The 26,621-nt window shown below is 39.6% G+C and overlaps 1 protein-coding gene across 1 annotated transcript in view; it reads right to left on the bottom strand.

The window, feature by feature from the left end:
- Nucleotides 1–26,621, bottom strand: part of LOC132575544 (coiled-coil domain-containing protein 102B-like) — a 104,942-nt gene that overhangs the window by 10,242 nt on the left and 68,079 nt on the right. Inside the window, exon 5 of the mRNA XM_060244355.1 lies at nucleotides 6,394–6,564. Within this exon, the coding sequence (XP_060100338.1) occupies nucleotides 6,394–6,564 (171 nt within the window). The remainder of the gene's footprint in view (nucleotides 1–6,393; nucleotides 6,565–26,621) is intronic.

Genomic DNA, 26,621 nt, shown 5'->3' with positions numbered 1-26,621 from the left:
AATATTGCTATTTCTGTTGGATGCAGGACATTTGATATGCAAGCAGCACAACAAAGACCAACAAAGTTTTATTCAAAGTACAAGTTTTCATGTGCAAGCACATTTTTTTCAGTGAAACAGAATTTCCTCAACTATTACATATAGAAAGAGAGGGGGTTAGTTGTCAGGAAGGGCCAATTAAAGTCAAGTCAGAGACTGAAATGAAATTGAAAATTACCAGATATTTGAAATCTGTGGTTGATAAAGTTCAAAGCAAATTATTCGAAAAGCAATAGTCTCATCATGAATTAAAAGCCCCTCTAGGAATTAACAACAATGAAAACCTGGAATTGTATCTAATAATAGTAAATAAGTTTTAATAAATATTTGTTAAGAATAAATATTTGACAACACATCTCAACCCCCTCTCCAGAGTGCTTTTTAAAATATTAGTTTACTCAGATTGCAACTAGGCGTAAAGCATGGTACAACTTGGAATCTCTCATGGTGCATTCTTCCTTAATGGCAACTAGACACAGGGCATCTACAGCATGAAAAAAAATACATTTTAGAGAGTTAATTATTAATAGTTTGTGTTCTTCCCTTGGGCAGTCTTTGCTTCTTTGGGGCAACTGCTTGGGAAGGGCAGTGGGGAGTGAAGGCCCAAGCAGATACTATCACAGCTGCATTCAGTTTCATGAGGCATAAACTGGACGGACTTGCATTAGAGTAACTACTTGGGACTTTATTTTCCCTTTGCTGGACAGAGCAGTTTCTGCTGGGAGCCTCTCAAGATAATGAACTATTCTTACCAGCTTGATTTGGCTTGCAGTCCCAGTTGTAGAATGTAGTTTATTAGGAAAAGTATGATCTTACCCTGTTCCCATATTTTTGGCCTGTTTTATTTAAATAGGCATAGAAGAGATTTCGCACAAGGATTTAATTCCAGAAATTTAAACACCCCATATCTTTTGGACATTTTGTAGAGCTGGAGCACAGAATTATTTCCTCTAGATGAAGGTTGTATAGTGATGAATATCTCATTATAAGGCTTCGTTAAACAGATATATATTTAACAAAGTTATGAGACATTCAGGCTTCCTCCAAAATGCATTTATGTCTGTAAACAGATGATGGCTTGAAAGTAATACAAGACAGCAATATATGTTGCTGTTTTTTCCGTTGTGGTAGAGGATGCATCCACCCATTATTGAATATTTTGCTATCATAGTACTATAGCAGTCATTTACCTCCAGGAATCTTTTGTAAACACAGGAAAATCCAGTTACAAATGATTGCTGCAAAACACCACAAAAATATACAATGATGTGTGAGTGCAGCCATAGCTTACAGTCCAACACATCTTGTAGGTTCTATAGGACCCATTTTTTCCTCACTGAGAAAAAAAAAGAGAAAGTGATCATGTACAAGACATTAATGATTCTGTGATGCTATCTCCACAATGTTGAAAAAGAATCACCTATACATAACCTAAAATTATTCAATTGGCTTCTGCATCTCTGGTATCAATAAGTACTTTTTTCTGTACTGTATCTTATGTATTTGTGTATTTTGGAAGGAAATAACAGGAGACCTGTTATTATCATCTAGCATTATTAGCTACCATTTCAAAAGTTTCAGCCTTGCCACCTGCGCAATTTTCATGTTCTGAAATGGCCCAGGGACGAATTATTTGTTCTGGTGGGAAATGTATGTGTAATAATGGCTTCACATAAATTTCTCACAGGAGAAATAGCTTTCCTGTACCATTTCAGGATTCAAAAAAGCAAAAAAGCATCAGTTGGGAATCCTGGTGAACTTGGGAACATCAGTTCCCCAAAGTCATGTATGTTTGCAAAAAAAGAAATTGACAGGTCAGGAGAACCCTGATCTGACTTGTGGCACAGGTAATCTGTAGAAACTAGTCCCATGGTAAATCATTTGTAGTGAGAACCAGAGAAAACACTTTGGCGGGTGTGTGTGTGTGTGTGTGGAGAGATTGTGACCATTGTCCACAAATTCCACAGACAGAAAACCTGGATTAGCTGAACCTCTTTCTTATTAAATACCCTCCACAGTCTTCTCTTGTGAGATTCAGGAAAGGTCAGGGCTTATAAATCACGCAAAGGAGTCACAGCCTTATCAGTATGCCTTGGAATTTCTCCGGTACAGTTTTTTTAGATTTGACTGAATATTAGCAACTGTCATCTGCTTTGATGGTTACTTTATAGAAGCATAATTAGCTCTGGAGCATCATTCATTGATGCTGACTCACGCACTGGCACAGTCTTTATTTATATATGTTTCTCTTGGGGCTTCAGGAGGATTCTTCATATGCTCCCTTTAAGGAATACCTATAGTTATTTACCACTTCATTCAGCTTTTTAAAAGACTGGATATCTGCCTTGGGAGCAGGATCCATTTGCTTTGTACACATTGATCCACTATGACTCAGGAGATGAAACACCTGACACTGGGCATTTAATCAAGGATACAGTGCTATAACTTTTTGAACTTTCTTCCAGAAGACTGGATGCTCAGACTTACCTACTTTGTTTAGCAAATTCTCAAAAAATTGCACATACACAACACTACATTACAAGCTCCATAATAAGAGAAGGAAAGATGAGACTTTCCTCCAGTCAAGTGCATGGGGAAAGGATTTATTTGTTTTATTTATTTTTATTTGATTTGATTTATATCCTACCCTCCCCGCCAAAGCAGGCTCAGGGTGGCTTACAACACAAAATCCCACAAACAATTAAATTAATAAGTATTAAAATTACACATTCAGTAATAAAACAGATATTCAATGATTAAAACAGTTAAAACAGAATATTGAGTTGGTGCTATTCCGGTGGCGACGGCCTTCTTCCATTTCTCTTAAATACCAGTGCCGAGTCAATTAAATGCCAGCCGGAAGAAGACAGTCTTGTAGGCCCTGTGGAACTGCACAAGGTTCTGCAAGGCCCTCACTTCATCCGGCAGTTGGTTCCACCAGCAGGGGGCTACAATTGAGAAAGCCCTGTCTCTGGTTGATTTCGATCGGGCCTCCTTCGGCCTGGGGATTACTAATAGATTTTGTGATCCCGATCTGAGTACTCTCTGGGGAACATGTGGGGAGAGACAATCCCTAAGGTAGGCAGGTCCTAGGCCATACAGGGCTTTAAAGGTAATAACCAGCACCTTGTAACAAATCCAGTATACTATTGGCAGCCACTGCAGTTCCCGCAGTCCCGGCCAAATGTGCTCCCACCTGGGGAGCCCCAATAACAGCTGAGCAGCCGCGTTCTGCACTAGCTGCAACTTCCGAGTTCGGCACAAGGGTAGCCCCATGTAGAGGGCATTACAATAGTCCAGCCTCGAGGTGACTGTTGCATGGATCACTGTTGCCAGGTTGCTGTGCTCCAGGAAGGGGACCAGCTGCTTTGCTCGCCTAAGATGGAAAAACGCGGATTTAGCAGTGGCTGTTATCTGGGCCTCCATTGTCAAGGCAGGCTCCAGTAGCACCCCCAAGCTCTTGACCTTGTGCACCATTGCCAGTGGCACACCATCAAATGCTGGTAGGGGAATTTCCCTTCCTAGACCACCACGACTCAAGCAAAGAACCTCTGTCTTTGCTGGATTGAGCTTCAATCTACTCAGCCTAAGCCATCCAGCCATGGCTTGTAGTGCCAGGTTCAAATTTTCTGGGACACAGTCAGGCTGGCTGTCCATCTGCGTACTGGTGACAACCCAACCCGTACCTCCGGGCAATCTGGGCAAGGGGGCGCATGTAGATGTTGAACAACATTGGGGAGAGCACCACCCCCTGAGGCACCCCGAAGTCAAGCGCATGCCTCCAGGACAGTTCACCCCCAATCACCACCCTTTGTCCCCGACCATCAAGGAAGGAGAAAAGCCATTGCAAGGCCAACCATAAATCCCTGCGTTGGCAAGATGGCAGGTCAGCAACTGATGGTCGACCGTATCAAACACCGCTGATAGGTCCAACAACATCAGTACTGCCGAACCACCTCGATCCAGATGCCGCTGGAGGTCATCGAACAGAGCGACCAGCACTGTCTCTGTCCTGTGACCTGGAGGGAAGCCGAACTGGTGAGGGTCTAGGATAAATATGGTTTTAGAATAACTCAGGCTTACCTGTTGCAATTGGGGAAAAGGATATCCAGGTTTCATTCTATGACAGGGGAGGATATTTTTATGGTGATAGATGCACTGGGAAGCAGCTGAATCACCAGGCCAAATTTCACCATTTGGGCTAGGCTGTCAATTGTCGTAATAAAGTATTACTGGCCGCTCATTCCTGAGCATACAGATATGAGATTGCACACTGGATGATTTTGAATTCAGTGTACAAAACTCATTTTATGTGTACTTTTGAAGTGAATGGTCAAGAGTCATCTTGAAAGGAAATTTTGAACCTGTACTGCTTTTTTTTTAAAAAAAGGGCACTGTTCCTTGTGGGGAAACCAGTGGGGCTTGCAGGAAGAGAGAACTTGCAAAACATTCTCCAGGTGGGAACTGGAGATTCCTAGGAATTTGTGATTTCAGTTTTTCAAATACAGTTTTCAAAGCACACCAAACATTTTTCCCACATTGTACAAAAGCACACTTTCCAATACCCCTCCTGTACAAAAGCACAGCTCCCCCCCAAAATAAAGTTTGCATCTAATAAAAAACCCCTGTTTTAGTCATTTTGCCACCTCCTTCTTCCCAGAAGTCCAGGCCCCAGGGGGGATGGCTCCACCCACCCCTGACAGTCCAGGTGGGTGGGAGGGGGGAGCCAGGTGGGAGGGGGGAGCCAGGAGGGTGGCAAGAAGACGGGACTTATCTCCTCATCAAATCTTGATTTGACAAAAGCCGTGTCGCTATTCCTCCTGAGGGGTATTTAATTATGCTTATGGTATTTTCAGTGAAGTAACTTGTCAGTAGCTATTTTATGTCATGGTAATGCATTACTAAGTACAACTCATGTAATTTCCCAAACATATACATTTTCGTGTATCCAGATATAAAATTGTACTAGTAATTTACTACCGTATCTAATTAGGACAGTAACAAAAATTTCAAGTACCTCCTAATTATGTTCTACATTGGTCTTGCTCTTAGCTTTATAGATTTTTGAGGCTCTGGGGACCATAGGGCTACCTAGCTTGACCATAAACTATTACCCATTTTTCCCCTTTGAAAACCAATTTAAAGTGGAGATGGAGATTGTGCCCACAGGCCAATAGAACTGAATTAATGAACCTTAAATGAGTTGTTAATTTTTTTTACAAGCAAGTTCTGAAACATGCCAAGTTGTGAACTATAGATATGCCCAAAAGCATATCTCATGGCTTGAAAATGTGTGAGTCAAAGAAAGTCCTATCACTCCAACAATCCCTTTCAAAGGGACTGCACCAAATTTAACAGAAAATGGGGCTTTCAAAGGACAATACCAGCAGCCTAACATCAAAGGGATTTTGTTGTTGTCTTTGATAGGATTTATGTGCTGCACACATTGGATTTCTTTGTAAAGAAGTCTTTCATTATGTATATATGGATTATGAGTGCATAGTCATAAGAAAGACTGAGGAAGGATTCTTCCTTCTAGCAGGGTTCTGTGTTTTAGAGCAGCTTAACTATCAGAAATGCAAAAGGTAAAGCATTTTCTGGCTCTAAGAAGTGAGAAAAGCTTCACTTCTCTTGCTGGGACCCCTGGGGCAAAGCAAAGTTTTTGTGGAACAGGACAGAAGATGTTAGCCAGGGATTATAGTAGTCAGTTGGGCTGGATTCAAAACCATAGGATTGCAGACAACTCCAAACCTGACCATTTGTTTAAACCAAGGTTAACAACAGACTGAGGCCTTGAAGACCCTGATGGGCTTACACCCACCACAACCTAGGAGAATCAGTGTCAGTTAATGTGCCTACACTTGAGCATACAGCTGTGAATTCCTGCAGCATTCAGACTTCTCCCAGGAGGCCCACTGGTGTCTCCAGCCCAGTCTTCAGGGGGATCTCTCTGGTTGACAGATGCATAGTTTTGCATGTTATGAAGGGTAGGACGCAGGAGTAGCATTTCCTGTTTTTGCATAGCATGTATGTTTCAAAAGAAACAGGCAAGAACACCATACACAGATTGTTTCTGCTTGTGATTATACATCTCTTCATTCCAATCGCTTTGGAACATTACAGTGCCTAGTCTGACACTCTAACCCATACACAACTATGGCTCTCTGAATCCTAATCAAATCTATTTAATGGAGCTTAGTTTCAGGAAAGTGTTCTCAGGAATACACTGGAACTTGCAAGTGGCCTTTTTGATTAGTGATATTGATCAAATATATAATATTTGAAATGTACATTCAGTATCAACATTAATTTCCATTCATAAGAGCATTTTTCAATCAAATATAGCCTATTTACCTTGTCTTGTGCCTGCTTTAATTTTCTTCTTAGATCTTCAACTCTAATGCTCAGCTCCTTTGCTTCTGCCTTATGCTGTTCTACCCTCTTTCTTGTGCGCATAAGTTCTGCCAGTATATCTTGCTCCTGCTTGTTGACTTCAGTGTCATTAGGTTGCAGATCCATAAAGTCCTTTTAACAAGCCAACAAAATTATGATATTTGAGCAATAATCATTGTAAATCAGTAGCAAATTAGAAGCAGTATACATAGCCACCTGTGAAGATTGGCAAGGCTTTTTTTTTTTGTTAGAATGATTAAAATTATCCAAAAATCATAGTGATCCACTGCGTATAAACTACTTGCCATATATTAGCAGCTATCATGATATTGAAAAAGTACCATTTTATCTGAGTTCATTGGATGAAAGGTTTGCCACTGAAATTCACGAAAATTCAATTTGGGGTTCTTTCTCAGATATCTGTTTTGAGGGAATATAAATTACTTGAATAAAAAAACAAATATCTCTAAACAGATTTGGCATTTTACCTCAAGAAAAATTCAAAGTGAATTTTCCATGTCTAGCAAAACACTCAAAGAATATTTAGAGAAGCTAGAAGTATTCCAAAAAGAACAAGTTATTTTTTTATATGGAATACTGGTGCTACACATTATTACTTTAGATGAAATGTGTGGGATCGTTGCTTATGTACAGAAGAATGATGATTGAAGAGCTCCTTGTGAAGAAAAAATATCACAACATTTTATCTTGGCACTGTGATTATTCTGATGGTTAGAAAGAAAATGGCTCCATTGATTCCTAGTCTGTTCTTCTGGTTTAGCTGTAGGGAAATGTCAGGGTCATCTATGATAATGTCAGGAGTACAGTAGTGGAAAATTAAATGACATTTTAAACAAGAGGCTCCAGAGCTTTTATAGTTAAATTAGACACTCTTGTAATTCATGCATTTCTCATTTCAAGCCAAATGTAACTATTTTATTTCTGTTTATGGAACATTTTAGCAACTGAAAATCAGTGCTTACCTGTTTTCTTCAGCTAACTGCTCAAGTAAGTAAAGTTTATATATATATATATATATATATGACAAAGGTTAGATTACTAATTGACTACTGGCAACCTAAATCCCCAATGGCACTGTAAATGAGTTGGCGGAGGTACTGTTTGATATGGTGCTGTACAGCCGTGTGCATTCAGCATATACTGAGCCAAATACCTTATCAGGATTTTTCAGGTATCATGTAAGCCGAATACAGATCAGAGATCTGTATTTAAGAACATAAGAGAAGCCATGTTGGATCAGGCCAGTGGCCCATCCAGTCCAACAGTCTGTCACACAGTGGCCAAAAAAACCAGGTGCCATCAGGAGGTCCACCAGTGGAGCTAGGACACCAGAAGCCCTCCCACTGTTGTCTCCCCCAAGCACCAAGAATACAGAGCATCACTGCCCCAGACAGAGAGTTCCATCAATACCTTGTGACTAATATCTACTGATGGACCTCTGCTCCATACGTTTATCTCCAATCCTCTCTTGAAGCCATCTATGCATGTAGCTGCTGCCACTTCTTGTGGCAGTGAAGTCCATGTGTTAATCACTCTTTGGGTGAAGAAATACTTCCTTTTATCTATTCTAACCCAACTGCTCAGCAATTTCATTGAGTGCCCACAGGTTGTGAGAAAGAGAGAAAAGTACTTCTTTCTCTACCTTCTCTATCCCATGCATAATCTTGTAAACCTCTATCATGTCACCCCTCTGTCATTGTTTCTCCAGGCTAAAGAGTCCCAAGCGCTTTAACCTTTCTTCATAGGGAAAGTGTTCCAACCCTTTAATCATTCTAGTTGCCCTTTTCTGAACTTTTTCCAGTGCTATAATATCTTTTCTGAGGTGTGGTGACCAGAATTGTACACAGTACTCCAAATGAGGCTGCACCATCGATTTATACAGGGACATCATGATACTGGCTGATATGTTTTCAGTTCCTTTCAAAATAATCCCCAGCATAGCGTTGGCCTTTTTAAATTGCACTGGCTCACTGTCATGACATTTTCAGTGAGTTATCTACCATGACTCTAAGATGTCTCTCTTGGTCAGTCTCTGCCAGTTTAGACCCCATTAATGTGTATTTGGCTAGCAATATGGCTGACCCCCCAAAAGCCGGTTTTATTCAGTTTTTATTTGGGTTTATTCAGTTATACTGGAACCTAGCTGGCAGCCATTTAAACCTAACAACTGACAGGCAGAACCACCAGTCAGTTGTTGGGTTTAAACCTGTGCCTGGCAGCCATTTCAGTGCTCCATCTCACTCTCCCTGATTCTGGAGCAAGGGAGGAGCAAAATGAAGGGCTGAAATGGCTTTATCCCACGTAAACCTATTAGCTGATGGATGGAGTGTCATGCTGATCAGTTTACATGGGAGGAATGCCTTCCCTTCCCTTCCCTCCTTGAGCAACCCACTATAGCAGAGGGACTGGGGGAAGCAAGGCAGAGCGTGAAGGCATGTTTAAATGCTCTTCCACAGTGGGGAGGCTGAGGAAGGGGAAGCAGAAAATGAAAGTATGTTTAAATGCCTTCTCTTCGTTGCCATGGTGGGACAGGGAAGGGAAGACAGAGAGAGAGAGAGAAGCCTTGTTTAAATTCCTTGTCGGAGTTTATTAAAAACAAAATTCCATGAAATTTATGAATCTAGTGTCCAACCTGAATCTTTTCCTGGGATTGTCCTTCTTAAAATAAGAATCAAAAGATCTCTCTTGTAAACCCAATTTTCACCTGGAAAATAATGCATGTTAACAGATCTTTGCTGTGTGACAGAAGATAAACTGTGTGTAAGCAAGAAAATGTTCATTTTAAAAGGCATCCTGTAAGGAAGAACTTGTGCCCAATATGTTGAAGAGTTACTATTAGTGTTAAGCATAACTTCACTCCCTGACATGTTGTCACTGCAGCAGCCATTTTGTGGTTGCACGCACCACTCTGTGTCAAAATAGCAAAGGTGCCTGCCAGCTCAAAATGGCAAGAACTCTAGCATGAGGCAAAGCAAACAGCATAGTAGTGAACTCAATATGTTAGTTCATGGGGCATGCAAATTCCTAGAAGGCAAAGTAAGATGGAAATGAAATCTCAGCAAAAGCAGAAAGAGCTGCTGAATTATTCACCTTCTTACCTTATACCCTTTGAAAAAGTTGTTTTCCCCAGCTGTGTCTCCTGACAAGGGCTTCATATCAGTCAGCGCAGCAGAACATCAGAGGTTTCAGTTAAGCATTCCTATACTATAGGAATTCAGTAGTGACCTATTTCTAGCCTATGGTTCTTATTCACCCCTGTGATTCAGGTAGCAGCCAAGGTTTGGCTGGAGGGCAGACAGCAAGAAAATAGTTCTTACAAGAAACAGAAGAAACTTAATGCACAACTGAGATAGCTCAAACAAGGTGCTGGAGGGCTATTCAAGATGAGCTTCAGCTGGATAGGAAGTGATCTGAAAAGATGTTGGAATACTTGCCATATAGGTTCACTAGGTCAGAGTTTCCAGCCCTGGGTGGTGGTGGTGGGGCCTGATGTATAGACCCTAAAGTTTGAACACTGCTTTGTATATTCTGGCCCTGACAGAAGGATTACAATTCCTAGATAGAGGCTACAGGGGAAATATAAAGCAATACCCCTTAGAAATACAGCATGCTCCTTTTCTAAATTTGCAGCTTTCATCTTTAACATAAATCTCCAACCTTTTTCATTTCAAAGATAAAAGCAGAAAAATGTGCACAGGATTTTTTTAATCACATGAAAATTGTTGGAGGAAGGCAGCTTTGACTTTTGGAAGTTTGTATGCTCCAAATCTTGTTGGTCTCTATGGTGCTACTGGACTCAAATTTAGTATTTGTCTCAGTTTCCTGTTAAGGAGGTATAATACTTAGGCAGGGTAAAATCCAGAACATCTTACTACAGAAAAGGCTGCACTGCAGAACATCAAAGCACTGTGGAAGCAAAATATCTAGGCAGTCTCAAGTCCTACCACTTTCAACGAAATAAAAACAATGTGTTTAAAAAGATCTACATTAAATAAATTAGATTCAAGAATAATTCCTACTCTGACTGCCAAGTCCACAAATCTGCAGAGTCCCCCCCGCCCCCCCTGCAATTCACAGAACCTGGGACACATTCCTGGGTCGAAGACAATGATTTGTAGGCACATATAACTCAGGAATTTCCCATTGTGATGGACTTAAAGCAGTTTGCCTGGTGAGTGCGTAACAACTCACTCTGATTGGCTGAGCTGCTTTCATGGATACTAATGTATTGTTTGGAAGGGGGGGGAGAGGAAATATCTCCTCAGGGTTAGTTCAGTTTGAGATCAACTGACGGAAGGAGTTGAGAGCAGCCTGTTGGCTTAGTTCCTTGAGACAGAATTGATTTAGAGTTCCTGTCTGAGAGAGAGAGCTTTATTTGTGAGAAGGGGCAAAACCAGACTCTTTCTGAGGGAAAACTTTCTGAGTTGTGGCACACTGTGTCACTAAAGCAGAGGAAAACTTGAAGGCTTTGCTGAGGAATTCTGTCAGAGCTACAGGGCAGACTCCTGGTTCAAATACAGAACACAAACACACTGGGAGAGAGGCTAAGGTTCTTGTGGCTGTGAAGAAATCCCAAAAGTCAGATAGGCAGGCCTCAGATTCAGTGGGAGCTCACAGGAACACAGCTCCTGAACCTTTCTGAGACTTCCACCAACTCCTGAGAGTTCCACCTTCTTGTCCATTGAATAGTATGTATAGCTGCATAACAATCCCTGGATGAGCTCTAGCACCTATTTTTCTACAAAACGACCCCTACAGACAGGGATACTAGCTATGTGGGACTGAACACGGAATTGAGGTGCTGCTGTGATAGCACTCAAGAGTGTTAGTTCCTAGGTATTACTCAATGTCTGGAGTATACCTGTGTGCTAGTGGAGAGTGTCTGTGTGGGGATATTTCTGTCACATGTTCAGACAGTCCTCTGAGCGAATGTCAAAGAGTGTGTGGATTTTATATTTAAGAAAACCTGCAACAACTTTATAATTTTTTTCTACCTAAGATTGTTTTCTCGTGTGAAGGAGACACTGCTTGTTTGTTTTATATATATCTTCAGCCTGCCAACATCTCTAGTGTTCAGAGATCAGTTATTAGTTGAACTCCTGCTGGCCAACTGATTTGTTAATAACATCCAATAATTATTAATTGCTCCCTTCCTTGCCTTCTGTATTTAATAAACATACTGTTTTGGTCTTGAATTTTAAAATATCTTGGTGATTTATTAATTTCTGACAAGATTTTATTCTGTGTGCCTGAGGTACTTGGGAAAGGTGATAAAAATTCATAGTGGTAATTTTTACCATGCTGACCCTGATTGTCTCTCATGCCCATTTTAGGAATAATAGCATTAATCAATTGTAATTTCTCCCACCAGCTTTCCCAATACCAACACAGTTTTGAATCCTAGTACAGCCTTACGTCCTACAACATCTATTTAAATAATATAGATTCACCAATTAAATCAACAAAGACTCACAGAGAGCCCTCCTAAACAGATGTACTCATAGAATTAGACCCATACTCATCATTCTTTGTGACTGTTTGGTTACCTGTTTTGGAATTCCTATCGTCAAAACAAGAATTTAAATCCACAGTAATTACCATCAACATTATTTATTAGGTTCTTGTGGCTTCTGTAGTTCCTATGTACCAATGTATCTTATCTTTGTTACATTGCTATTTTTTCTGCATATCACTTTTAAGGTGAATTCTTACTATATTGTTATTGTATGTGTGCTCCTTTTTGAGCTTATTCTCTTATAAGATGTTTGAAAAAAAGAAAAGAAAATAACTATGTCACATTTAATTCATTCAGGATTACTCATAGGAAAGTATTTTTAGGATTGCAGCCATAGTATGATTATCAGCAAGTCACTTTTTCCTTGGATAATATTAGTATTGATTCTGGTGAGAGTCAGCAGATGTGAACACTATAAGCGGGGCTTTTTTTGAGCAGGAATACACAGGAATGCCATTCCGGCTGGCTTGGTGTCAGGGGGTGTGGCCTAATGCGCAAATGAGTTCCTTCTGGGCTTTTACTACAAAAACCCCTGTGTGAAACAATCATGATGTCAGAGGGTGTGGCCTAATATGCAAATGAGTTCCTGCTGGGTTTTTATACCCAAAAAGCCTTGGCTGTAAGTGAATTTGTTTTAACTGTAGCTTATATGAGGATTTTTGGTGTGTTTTTGTAGTTTTATGTGTGAGTGTGTGTGTACCTGGAAGTCATGGTGACTTCTGATGGGAGACCTCCTTGGAATATGAGTTTTCTTTTCTTTTCTTGCTCTATAGTATGGTATCGTTTGTTGCAGCCTAGGAAAGTAGTTGTTTTTCTTTTGAAATGGCTGAACTTGATCAGCTGGACTGATTTTCCCTTTCACTTGGAAAACATGGACCTTAATTAATTGGTTATCCAGCCATTGGTTCTTGGGAGGGAGAGAATTTTGTCTCTCCTTTTTTCTCCCTCCCCTCTGCTATTTTCTACTTCTTATTCCTTTTAGTATTTTATTCTATTTAATTTAATTTAACGTTGGTTGTGACAAAGGCTGTAGTTTGTATTATGTTGTTTTACATGTTTGATTTATTATTATTTTATTTGCTATAAAACTGCACTTACAGGAGCAATTGTGTTCTGGGCTTGTGCTTCTGTGGTGCAAACATCTTAATACTATCCGTTCTATTCTATTTGTTTTATCTATTTAACTAATTCACTTTACCCCAGCCACTTTGTTATCAATATCTCTGAACTGTTGAATTTTAGTTATAATTTTAATTTTATAGCTATTTTAGCTATTTTATCAGTATTATTATATTTTAACAATGTATATTTTATATTCTCCTTCATATTAGGGATTATCTCAATGAGTTTTAATCTGGACATTTTATTAGAACCATATTTCAACTCAATAGCACCCTGAATTTTACAAGCTCTATTAATTTTAAGCCCTTTATTTTGCTAGGAATTATTTTACTTTATTTATTTAATTGGCGTTATAAAGCCTAGTCCCTGGGAACAGATCAATAACAATTGGGGGGGAGGTCTGTTCTTTATGAGGGGAAAGCCAGCTGAAAAACAGTAAGAGTGAGGAATATTTTCAGCAGCTTTCACCAACTGTACTTGCCAATATATCTGCCCTTTTACTAAATGATGTGCCAGCACCTGCTAGTTTTGAGGATTCTATACTAGCCCCCTACCAGAACCCCCCTACTGACCTGAAAGTTTTTGATGAATTATTAAAGCAGACTGCTACAATAGGAAGAGATCTAATGAGGAGATGGTGTTTCTTTGCTTTCCAGATTGTAAAATTTAACAATCACTCTGAAAAATATTAGGGAGTAGAAAATTCAGGACAATGAAAATGACCATTTATATGCTAAGGGGTCGCCATTGATTAGTTCACAAAAATTGTTTTGCACAAACCTTCTGGCATTTTGACCCATTTTGGTCAAATGGCCTTTCTTACTGAATCCCGGCTGCAGAATGAGAAAGAGAACCTTGTGATCTCTAAAAGTGAGAATAGCTGGCTAAATAAACAGAAAATATGCTTTCTCTCTTGGAATATGGCCAAATGGAATAACAAAATGAGTATGAAGGGAATAGGGGAGCTTCTGAAAATCTGATACAATCTTAGTACAGGAGACTGGTTGATGGGGGGTGGGAATTATTTCATGCTGTTCCAGTTATTCTCTTGAGACTGTAAAGGACAAGAAGAGCGAATGTCCCTTGGTTGGCATTGCTTGTCTTATCTCAACAAAACTAGTTGTAGAAATTACAGTATTACTTAATTATCCTCCCTATGCAATAACCCTGCACTTGAATTTTCAACATCTGTCACTTATAGTGATCAATGCCTATATCCCTGACACCATGCATAAAACAGACCCATCTAAATATTGGAGTAAATTCAATAAATCCTTTCAGTATATTAATTCCTTACATCCGTGGACTATGTTTGTGTTGGCTTGTGAATGCATGCACTGAGGCTTCCAATGAAGAACTCTTTCTTAAAAGCTCTGGTAACCAATCTGCAGCTAATTTCCCTGCCGAGGTAAGAAAGTCAAAGGATGTTAAATTAAATGACGCAGGGGGGAAATTCCCTAGTAGCTAATAACAGTTTGAAGATTGTCAATGGTTCCTCTCAAGCTGGTAACTGTGGGATTATACGTGTGTAAACCACTGCATTGCCAATGTTATTATTTTGATGTTTCCTTTAAATTGTTTAGCTTAATTGAATTTCTTGGAATAACTGAGAATCTGGGGGTGATCATCTCCATTTAAAAATGGTCCTTTTGGTCCCAGGTAGAGCTAATCAAGTCAAGTCAAGTCAAGTTAGCCTTTATTGGCATAAAATATATAGACCGTTTTTGCACACAGTCACAATCCTGTTCCCTCCGCAGCATCTGTCGGATTTCCCACCATCTGCTCCAGAGTTACAGGAAGTGCTGCGGCTTTTGCATAGCAAACGTAAACTGGGTTTTAGCTACAAAAGCTGCGGCACTTCCTGTAACTTTGGTGCAGATGGTGGGGAATCTGACCAGACACTGCGGAGGGAACAGGATTGTGACTGCGAGGTGAGCTGTGTGCAAAAACGGTCATTGATATATATATATCAGAGCAAATTGGTTAAAATAAGATAAAATGAAACGATTGCATACATATACATCAGGAAAAGCATAAACATAAACTGTTTCTATTAGATCCTCTGACATGCCTTTAAAACAGAATAAAGAAACTTAGCCACTTTCTCAGTGACACTAGATGAAGTATCGTTCAAAAGACTATAGACCTTAAGTGCATCAGAACAATCAACCATACTAACTAAAAGAGGATGTAAATACTTGTGACGAAAATCTGTATACAAATTGCAATAAAGAAGAAAATGAGTAACTGACTCCACACATTTTTTCTTACAGAGACAATATCTGACTTAGTAGGCTGTCTTTTTAAATCTGCCATAAAGAATGGCAGAGGGCATGGCGTTGCCTCTGGCAAGGGAAAAAGCTCTATGCTGCTGTGGCACCTGCAAGGCGGATAGATATGAGGCCATTTTCCCAGTACTAAGAAAGATCTCAAAACTCAGTGAGGAACAAGTTTTCTTAGCCAGACTGTATAGATATTGGCGCTCAAGATCTAGCAACCTGTTTTTAATTTGTTGGACTGCAGTGGTGAAGGACAGCATGGACAATAGTTCTAGGGATAAACCCATTGCTTTGATTTTTCTCTCAATATGTGCTGACCAAATTGACAAATTAAATTCAGAGAGCATTTGAGAGATATAGCTCCCCAGTTCAGAGTTGTAGTGCAAGTGTAGCCAGAAGGTAGAGCTAACTATCCATCCCAAAAGCCCTTGCAGTTTAGGTAGACTTATGATAAACTTAGACCTTTGCATTGGAGCCAAACTTCAGGGATGTGTAAGCCAAAATGCCCTCAAAATGAGGATGGGGAATTGTCAGGTGGGCACCTGGCTTAATCAGGATCTTTTATCTATGTATACAGATAAATTAACGCTTAAATTTATCAAGGACTCTAATTAAGTAAAACAATTAAAATTTATTCCAGAAAAATATAGGCATACATACAAGGCAATGTGCTCATGAAACATACAGACAGTCCTAGGAAAAATAGAGTGAGATATAGAGACAACATATGGATAGACAAACAGGATGATAATTACCGATCGTAGGCTTCAAGGAAGGCTCCAATGGCAACAAAAGGGAAATGGGACCCTCAACTGTGGCCAGAATCGGGGATGGATCTAGACAGCGGAATTGGGGTACTGCTAGATGCACACATGTGGGAAGTTGGGTCACAGGTTATATAGACTACCTTGGACCCTCAGGGGATGGGAGGTACAGAGGTGGAAAAAGGGGAGGCTCTGCAGTGACCATAAGGGCTGGACTTCTGCAGTAGCCAATAGCAAGTCAATTTGTGGCCCCCAATTGGATGCCCACAACTGACCAATGAACAAGCTTGGGTCCTGGTTACCTGATTGGACCTCCAGGTAACAATGGACCAAGGTGGGGATGCTCCAAGATGACTGTTGGGGAGAAGAATGGGAGAAATAACTTTGTGGAGGGGTGCTTAGGACTATTAAACTTATCTAAAAAGGTGACAATAGGTGACCAAATTACTACCTAGGTAACACCCGGTTTCCACAAAGGAACTTGGCTCTGGCTGAAGATGGTCTTCCTCTTCTTCAGTGATCTTCTTGACACCAGTCTTTCTCCTTAGTTCTTTTGGACAAAAGCTTAGGCGTTCCGGCAGGGTCTATGCCTAAGCTTGATGGCCTCATGGATGGGTGACATCTGTTGAGTATGTGAGCCTCTCGCTTCGCTGAAATGGAGTCTTGGAAGACAGCTGGTATTAGCCTCCCAAAGTGGATTCTATGGTCAAGGCTGAAAACTGCATGGCCTGGATAGCTTCTAGTGGCACACTTTCTTCCGCTCCAATGATAGAGATGGTGTTCGCTCAAAGCAACTGGAAACCATCCGTTCTTCTTGCTAGTACTCCTCCAGAAACACGGAGTGCTACTTTAGCATTGTGGCTGTTAGTACTCATAAGTCCTTTCCAGTCTGGCAGCCAAACCCACGTTCTCCTAGCAGATGTGTGTGAGTTCAGTCTCCAGGCACCCTGGAAACTAGGCGGGTGACTACGATGTTCTGAATATTAGGGGTAATTTCTTACAGATGAAAGTTGAAGAATTCAGAACCCATCCCAAAGTGATCTCCACTTGCACTACCACAGATCTTTTAGACATTGTAAAGGATTTGATAGATTTATTTCAACTGATATATACATCTAATTATTTGGCTAAAAGGTCTTTTGGTGTCACACTGGGAAGCTTGTGGTTTCATGCAGACTGCAGAGTATTCAAACATGTAATATGTTATATGCACTGCCAGTTTAAAAACTGTAACTCAAGACAAATGCTACAGTATCTACTTCTTCTGAAGCAGGAATTTAAAGCTGTTAAATTTAAGGAAGGCCTTGTGGCTGAAGTGGGACCATTTAATTTGGGCAGCTAAGATAGTAAACCCTTTTGGATTACTATAGTGGAAAAATTTAATTCTTGGCCTCTGGACTCATATTTCTGCTGAGTGTTGGGAAGAACATTTTAGAGCTGTTTTCTAATCAAACTGTGGCTGTCTCAAATGCTCAGCTGGCCTTTTCTTCTGGCACCAATGCTTGGCCTCTTGTCTCAATAGAAAAAGTTAGAACTTCAATAATACAAATGAAATCAGGTAAAGGTCCTGGCTCTGACATGGTCCCCCCTAAATTATTTAAATCAACCCCAATTTGGTGGGCAGAAGTTTTGGCACCTATTTTAAAACAAGATAATGAAACAGGTATAACGCCTAGGATTTGGCATCATGCTATCATTGTGCCAATACACAAGAAAGGAAACCCATCAGATACTTGTAATTACCTCCCTATCAGCCTGTTGTCAGTTGTGGGTAAATTATATGCATCCCTGCCGTATGGCAAGTTGGTAAATCGGTTAGAAAGCAAGACAATCTTGGGGAAAGAACAATCTGGCTTCTGAAGGAGAGCAAGTGCAATCAATCATTGCCATGTTCTACAGTTTATTATTATTGATAAATATACTTTGTGACCATCCAACAGTTTTATGACCATCCAACAGCCCAAGTTGGGTGTGGCCCTTCAGGAATACAAGCTGCCAGTTCTCCTGTATGCATATGATATTGTCTTGCACTCTAGATCTATAGTGGACCTGCATAAACTTATCTATTTTCTAAATACTGCCATAAGGAAAGTTTGGTATTAACACAGCAAAGTTTAAGGTGGTCATTTTTTGCAGATATCATATAGGAAGGATTATAAATGGACTGCGGTTGGTCTACCTATGCCACAGGTCACTCAGTTTAAATACTTAGGAATACTGTTCAGTGCTGATCTTTCATGGAGAACCCAAGTGACATTGATAATAAGAATGATGCACAACATTGGGAAAGCAATCACTTGATTCTTTTATATTTAAGGAGACAATATGTACCTTCAGCACTAGGAGTATCTAACTTCAAGGTGGTTGGTCATTTGTTATATGCAGTTGATGTATGGATAGAAGCAATTACTGAGGATATTGATCAATCACTAATTAAGTTTCTTCATAGTATACTGCCCCCCCCCAACAATGTGTGGCTGGTGTTTTTCTAAGACCTGAAGTGGGTGAAATCTCTTATGAAGCTAGGACATGAAGGAAAGTATTTAATTTAGATCCAGCAATCAGATCTGAAGACAATTATTAGAGCAACTGAGATAAATTGGTGAATTATAAGCTAACATGCCTAAGGATTTCAATAGAATTGATGAAGAGAGTAAATGCTAATGAGCAAAGACATCTGACTGAAATTTGTTTGAAATATCTGGATTATAAAAGTACATCAAAAAGGTCAAGAAGGCTCTGAATGAATGCCTGCTGAACAGGAGCAAGCAGCCAGGCTTAGTCAGGTGGCAGAAGGTGCTGCCAGGCCTAGGGTAGCCAACCTCTAGGTGGAGCCTGAAAATCTCCTGGGATCAGAACTGAACTCCAGACAATAGAGCTCTCTCCCATTGGATAAAATAATTGCTTTGGAGGTTGGACTCTATGGTATTATATTCAACTGAGGGCTTTCCCTTTACTGACAGAAGCAACAGCCTCTGGCAAGCAGTTTTTCCAGTGGCCCAATCCTTGTCTGTCCTGGAGTGAGGCTGAGGGGAGGAGGAAGTTACAGGAAAGAGGTGGCCACCATAGCCTCTGAGGAAATGTTTTGTGAAGCTGCAGTAGAGTGGCAGCCCTTTCTGAGCTGGTTGATGGAGAGAACACAGAGAAGCATTGGCGATAAGAACATAAGAGAAGCCATGTTGGATCAGGCCAACGGCCCATCAAGTCCAACACTCTGTGTCACACAGTGGCAAAAATGTTATATACACACATACACTGTGGCTAATAGCCACTGATGGACCTGTGCTCCATACACTGTGGCTAATAGCCACTGATGGACCTGTGCTCCATATTTTTATCTAAACCCCTCTTGAAGGTGGCTATACTTGTGGCCGCCACCACCTCCTGTGGCAGTGAATTCCACATGTTAATCACCCTTTGGGTGAAGAAGTACTTCCTTTTATCCGTCTTAACCTGTCTGGCGATGTGTCTGTCTCTGTGGTAAGACTGTTTTGGTGGTTTGTTCAGTGTTCCCAAGCCTGCAGTAGGCAGGGAACAGGGGAGTTAGCCAATGGGAACCCAGATGTGGTGACTGATGACTGATGGGCCAATGGTTTGTTGAGTGCACCCATCAGGCAATGGGAGTGCTCCATTTGGCACCACCATAGGAGGATTATTATTTATTATTCTAAAACAGCTGCATAAACCCTATCATTATGTGAGTAACTTCCAAGTAATTGCTTAAACATAAACTCTTAGTGTCTGCTTGAGACCACTGGATCAAATTAACAGTAATAGAAAAGAAAGATATGCAATATAACAGATTATTAATCTGTGATGACTACACAGTGATATATTTCCACAAATGTGTTTAAGAATTTTAATTAGAAAAAATAGCAAAACATGAATGTTCACAAAGAAAGCATTCAATAATTAACAGATTAACAGACATTCCTTAGTACCATAACGATGAGATCTGGTCCTCCCATCTTCCTTCTCCTTATTCCTTCAACAAAAATCTGTGCTCTTGTTAGTTGGCTCTTGTCAGATGCCCCAAGGAAATAATTTTTACTTCTATAGTTTCATCATTCCTTCAACTTTATAAGCTTCTCATATGTTGGATGAAACATTATTACCAGTGCTAAGATTGTGGTTTTTCATTTGGGAAATGCAAATATTATTAGTAAAAAATGCTCTAATGACAGTAGGCCTGAACATCTGGGCATCTGGGACTTAAAATTCAGTTCAATTTAAATGAATATATTAAGTAATAAAAATTACATGAAATGCAGGGCTTTTTTGTAGCAGGAACTCCTTTGCATATTAGGCCACACAACCCTGATATAGTGAAACCTCCCAAGGCTTACAGTGCTCTTAGTACAGGGCCTACTGCAAGGTCCAAGAGGATTGGCTACATCAGGGCTGTGTGGCCCAATATGCAAAGGAGTTCCAGTTACAAAAAAAAAAAGCCCTGATGAAATGTACTTAGGTTTTTACTAGGCTGATGACATCCCCTGGTTGGCGGGACTTAGGCTTTGGCACTGAGACTGAGGTTTGAAACACGATCTAGGAAGTGGTACCCTGAGAAAGAACCTTCTCAGTAAAATCCGAAGTAAATTTCATTCATTTTGCTTAATTTAATTTGAACAAGATTTTAAGTCCCAGATGTTCAGGTGCCTTTAAAAAAAATGGTATGAAACTGACCCACAATCAGCACTGGTAACAGAGACAAATGCAGACACTCACTTTTGTGAATTGTTCCATGACTTTGGATCAGCTACCAAACACATTCAGGATGAGAAGAATACACAATTACAGCCAGTGACTCCCCAAACATGGAAGAAAATAATATAACATTAATTCATGCCATAGATTTCATATTAGTTCCTATCAGTCTTGCTGGGCATCTCTTTCCTGTGCTCTGAAAACATGTCTGCAGTATTCTATTAGGTGACATTCCTAAGAAACAATCACCTGTTACAATACAGATTCCTAATCTTGCACTATTGCACTAAAATGAGTGAAGCATGAATAGATGTCACTGTTTTACCATTGAAAAAAATACTTCATGAAACCATGAAAGAAACCAGAGAAAGAATAAAACAATTTGACTTGGTGACCTGGTTCATACAAACTCCATGTGGAGCAATTCTGGGTCACAGCAGCAGGAGGAGTAATATACAAATGGACAGACTGCAGCTTTCTGGTGACAATTTCTGAACACATCAGACAGTTTTTTAAATTCACTGTAATTGCAAGCTGTAAAATGCATGGCAAAAATGTTAATACATTATTTCTTCCATGTGAATGCAGTCATGGGGCTGCTCCAAATGGGGAGATCATTGTTCAAGTGTGGGTCTGCAAAAGTCTGTTTGTGTTACAGAAAATTCGCAGTAACTTTGAAAACAAAAGACTGAAACAGGGCAATTTAAAAGTTCACATAAAACTTTCAATCAAACAAAACTAACAGCTGTATGGAAGGGAATTAAATAAATATATATCTGAAATTTGTCTGCATTTGGTATGAAAACTCTCTTTTGAAAAGATGAGTTAATTCTTGCTCTAAAAAAATGTCTCGAGCAATATCCACTATGCCACGATTTCTGCAGCTCCCTCCGTAGTTACAATCAGTGTTAATTGTCCTGTTTTTACAAAGGCACCACACAGTCGGAAGACAAATAATAGTCCATGGTTCAACAAAGGCATTGGAACAACTATGTTGCTATAACTGGAAACTGTTTGATTGCTTCATGCTGCTAAGCCTTGTTACACTCCAGCTGCGTTTAATAGGGGGCACTCAGAAGAACAGTAATTCATGCATGGAAACAAGTTGACTTGAGTACACTATCTATTGACACTATAATCCAATCTATTTTCCTTTCGTAAAGAAAAGTAGCTCAAGTCATCAATTTCTGCCCCATCTACCCTCTCCAGTCTCTCCACACAAAAAGCATGTAAACAGGAAGCACTATGGAGGAAATGCTACTTATGGGATGATCCTGTAATTTTCTTTAGGTCCCCAACTTGACCTATAGAAGATGATGTGCAGTCAAGACTACTTGAACAAGCACCAAGTCGCATTCCAAAACTGACATACTAAGTAAAATAGAAAACTATATATATTTTACTCCAAGACAAAAGGGAACTCAAAAAGGCACTTTAGGATAAAAATATGCTTTGGCAAACATCATATCTCTGTGCATTTTAATCAATCAATGACCTCTGAGTAGAAAATTCATTAAATTAATATAAATGTATATTTTCCATGGCTTTAACATCCCCCCGCTAATTCACTTTATTAACTACATCCAGGAACACAACATATCTACAGTCTTATTACAGATGATATTCCTGATAGCTTGTAGTTCATCCTTGTGAGGAGTGTACTGACACAATATATCATCCATTATCTTGGATAGTATTTTCTGACAGATTGCCAATAGATTGTGGTTTTGTCAAGGACAGAAGTGTCCACATAATTGGTGGCCTAAAGTTTAAGGGTGAGTCCATATAACCAGTAGGGATGCTGCAAATTTCACTGTAAATATATTCAGCTGTCAAACTGACCATGTTTGCAGGTGATGATCTGATCAATCAATAAGTTTGGTTTGCACTGAGCAGTTGAGAACACCTGGTGGACCAGTTTGCACAAAGTTTCTGATAGAATTTCAAAACTAATTTAGATGAAACCTTCTGAATAATCCTATGTACATTCCATTGCTTCACAAGCACACTGTTATTTAATTTAAAATATATACTAAATTGCTATGTGTTGCTGCAGCCACTGTAGTATTTCTTGTACAAGCAAAACTATGCTATGGTGCATTTTCATTTCCTCTCAAAACTGCTTGATTCAACCCTGAAGTTTTATTTCAGGCATCTGATAGAATAGGCTGTAGCTCACAGAAGCTTATGTTGCCATTAGCCTGTTACAATGAAAGGTACTGCAAGATCCTTTTCCTGTTTTTTACTGAAACTGATTATCATAGTTTATCTTACAGGAATTCATTTTTAAAAACTGCTTTGAAGAGAAATTTATATACATGATCAGTACAACACAGACTGTGGGGCATCAGCCATATAATGTATAGAGGCAGTCACCAGTATTCCCTCTAAGCTGCAGAGTCTTGTGAGCAAAAATCCTACTTTGTGAGCTACTGGTATTAAAGTTGTTATCTACTGGCATTAAAGTTATGAGTACTGCTTAAATTAGTGTACTCTAGGGTCATTCTTCCTGAACTAAGACAAAAATGTGTGAGCTGTAGGCTAAAAATCTGTGAGCTAGCTCATGCTAACTCAGCTTAGAGGGAACACTGGTGGTCACTGCTGTTGTATATCTTTCATAACTGTGTAGAAGAGATATCATTTCACTTGCAGATGTCCCCAAATCTATACAATGATTAAAAGTTCATAACTCAGAGCTTCTTCACCTCAAATAACCTTGCTGGACAAAATACTATCTTTTATGACCTTGTAATGTATTGAAAGACTTGAAATAGCTACTGATTAAATTTAAAGGAGAAAGTACCAAAGCAGGATCACAACTGAGCATAAGTAGACAAAAGTAATAACTTCAGAGGAATTACACAACTTTGGAAGTTGGAAATTAAGATATTGAAATCGTTAAAGATTTTCTCTTCCTTGGCTCAATCATGAACCAAAAGAGAAACTACTATCAAGGAATTAGAAGGAGACTGAGACTTGTAAGGGCAACCATGAAGGAAACCCTTAAGTGTAAGGAAGTATCCATGGAGACCAAAATCAAGATAATTCATGCTAAGGTATTCCCTACTAATATGGACAGTTGGAAAGGGAAGAAAGCTGATAGTAAGAAAATTGATTTCTTTGAAATCTGGTGTTGGAGGGGAGTTTTACAGATAATCTCCCCAGAAGTAAGAATGACCAAACTGTGGCTATTGTACTATGATTACATCATGAGAAGACGAGACTCACTGGAAAAGACAATAATACTAAGAAAAGTTGAATGGTAGGAAAAGAGGAAGACACAACATGAGATTGATTGACTCAATAAAGGCAGCCCTGACCTTCAGTTTGCAAAATCTGAGCAAGGTTGTTAATGAGAGGATGTTTTGGAGATCATTAATTCATTAAGGCCTCTGACATGGATAGCCCAGGCTTGCCCAGTCTCATCAGATCTTGGAAACTAAGCAGGGTAAGCCCTGGTTAGTATTTGAATGGGATGTCACATCACAAAGGAAGTCCAAAGTTGTGATGCAGAGGCAGGCAATGGCAAATAGGATTATACTACTTGCAATATAATTATATAACATCGATTGTCTTATGATTTTATTCCAAGCCTATTAAATGTATTATTACAATTTAGGCCATATTACAATTACCATTTCCAAAAACAAATGTAAAGGAGCTATTAAGCTTTCAGCATGCCTCTTTTTAATGGCTACCAAGTGTAACAAAACTATTTACAGTGTTTAGTGTGAAACCTTTTCTCTTAACTTCTGAATGTTTTCACAGATGTACAATACATTAGCTGAATTTGAGTTTTGATCCAAGCAAACTGTGGCAGTAATATATATTTAGTTCCTAGTCAGCTGAAGAGATCGGTTTTCACTGATATAAATTCTCACCAATTTATGGAAGCTCTTAGATTCCTAAGCAAATAATTGAAATGACCTACCCTCTGGAATGCAATTAGGCTAAAAGTGACCTATGTGATAGAGTCAGCAACACATTTATAATAAATAATTTTACTATGATCACCAGGACAAAATATCCACTAGAAGTCATGGCAAACATTCAAGCAATCTTTTAATGTAATTCATATTGCAATCCAGAGTCTTAAACCAATCTTGTAAATCTTATTGATTCACGATATATCTAAACTGCTGTTCAATTAGGTGCCTTTTACATGCTTGTCTAGTCTTATGGCAGCTATTTATCTATGAATAGCTCCTATATGGGTGAGAGAGATGAAATGACTCAGCCACATGAATTAGGGCGAATTGGTATTACTCCATCTTATGTAGTTTACTTAAACATGTTGGTAGGGTATGTGCACTCAAAAATGGTATTTTTTTATTCAGACTTTAGGAAGAGTATCCATACTGGCATTCCACATTATTCAGGTCCACAATATTGTTTCAGAATTCAGATTTTTCACTCCAGGATTCTGAAATCTTTGGGGTCCATTATTCTCTATATTAGATTCTTTCTGGGGGGCTGGAGTGGTTATTTTAAAAACAAATGACACCACAATCGCAAGGAATCTAGTTCTGTCTGTCTACTGGACATCCCCTTCCCTAAAGTGTTAAGCAAATTGAATCAAGGAGTCTAATTTTATGGGCCTGTGAGCAAGGTATCCTCACACCTTCTACTTGTCTGCATTGTTTCCTATGAGGAAACACCCCCCGCCCGATTTTATCTAGGGCAAAATTTCCAATAGCCAACAGTGAAACAGACAGGAGCAACAACTGGCCAAAAGCCTCCAAATACAAACAAGCAACATCAAACCAGAGGATCCCAGAATCATGGCCAATGTGGAAAGACCAACACAATCAGTGTCATACCAGAGACTCCAATTGTCATGATTGTGCAGGTAGCTATATTATTCTGTCTAATTCCATCTCAAGGCCTGGTCTTCTTCTAGCATTTTTCATCCTATTTTTATTGGTGAATAAATGCAAAGACAGCATCAAGTGTTACATTAGAAACTGAAGGATATCTACCAAGACTGAAGGTGTTTTGACTAGCTGTCCTTAAAGGATTTCTTGCTAGCATCAGTTGCAAACCAAATATAAACTCTCTGTTTCTCATCCACATTTACAATAATGAAAGATTTGCTTCAACAGTGTATAAGATACTCTAGGACAATTTAAGCTACATGGATTTAAAAAGCATTAAAATCAACCTTAAAAGAGGAAGAATATTGCTAAATCTGAGAGCAGGTAAATCCTTTGCACCAGCTCACATAGTTTGTCACCTAACATCAGATTCCCCCCATCCCGTTGGTTTCAGCTGCAGCTCACATGGTGTCTTCCAACATTAAAATAATCTTAAAATAACATGAATAATACCATGCCAGATTAAGTATATCCCACCCTGAGCCTGTTTTCTGCTTGACATGCAGATGGTCCCAGGTTCAATTCCCAGCATCTCCCTCTAAAAGGATTGGATGGCAGATGATGTGGAAGATCTCTAATAGAGACTCTAGAGAGTGCAAAATTTTCGGCAGCTGTTAAGTTACACAATAACTAACTTTTAGGTTTTCCTCCCATGGGATGAGAGCTTGCTGTTTATGACTTAGGTTGTAAAAACAGTAAGAAGTAAAAGAACCTAGAGAGCCACTGCCATCTGATGGACCAATGGTCTGAATGGTCCATCAGACCATTGGTCTGATTCAGTATAAGGTATCTGTATATTCATGTAAGCTGATTAGGGTTGCCAATCCCCAAGTGGGGGTAGGGGATCCCCCGGTTTGGAGACCCTCCCCCTGCTTCAGGATCATCAGAAAGCGGGGGGAAGGGAGGGAAA

Source organism: Heteronotia binoei, chromosome 7, assembly GCF_032191835.1.
Source record: "Heteronotia binoei isolate CCM8104 ecotype False Entrance Well chromosome 7, APGP_CSIRO_Hbin_v1, whole genome shotgun sequence".
Classification (NCBI taxonomy): Eukaryota; Metazoa; Chordata; class Lepidosauria; order Squamata; family Gekkonidae; genus Heteronotia; species Heteronotia binoei.
The sequence above is the reverse complement of the archived record's forward strand: the minus strand, read 5'-3'. Positions and strand labels throughout refer to the sequence as shown.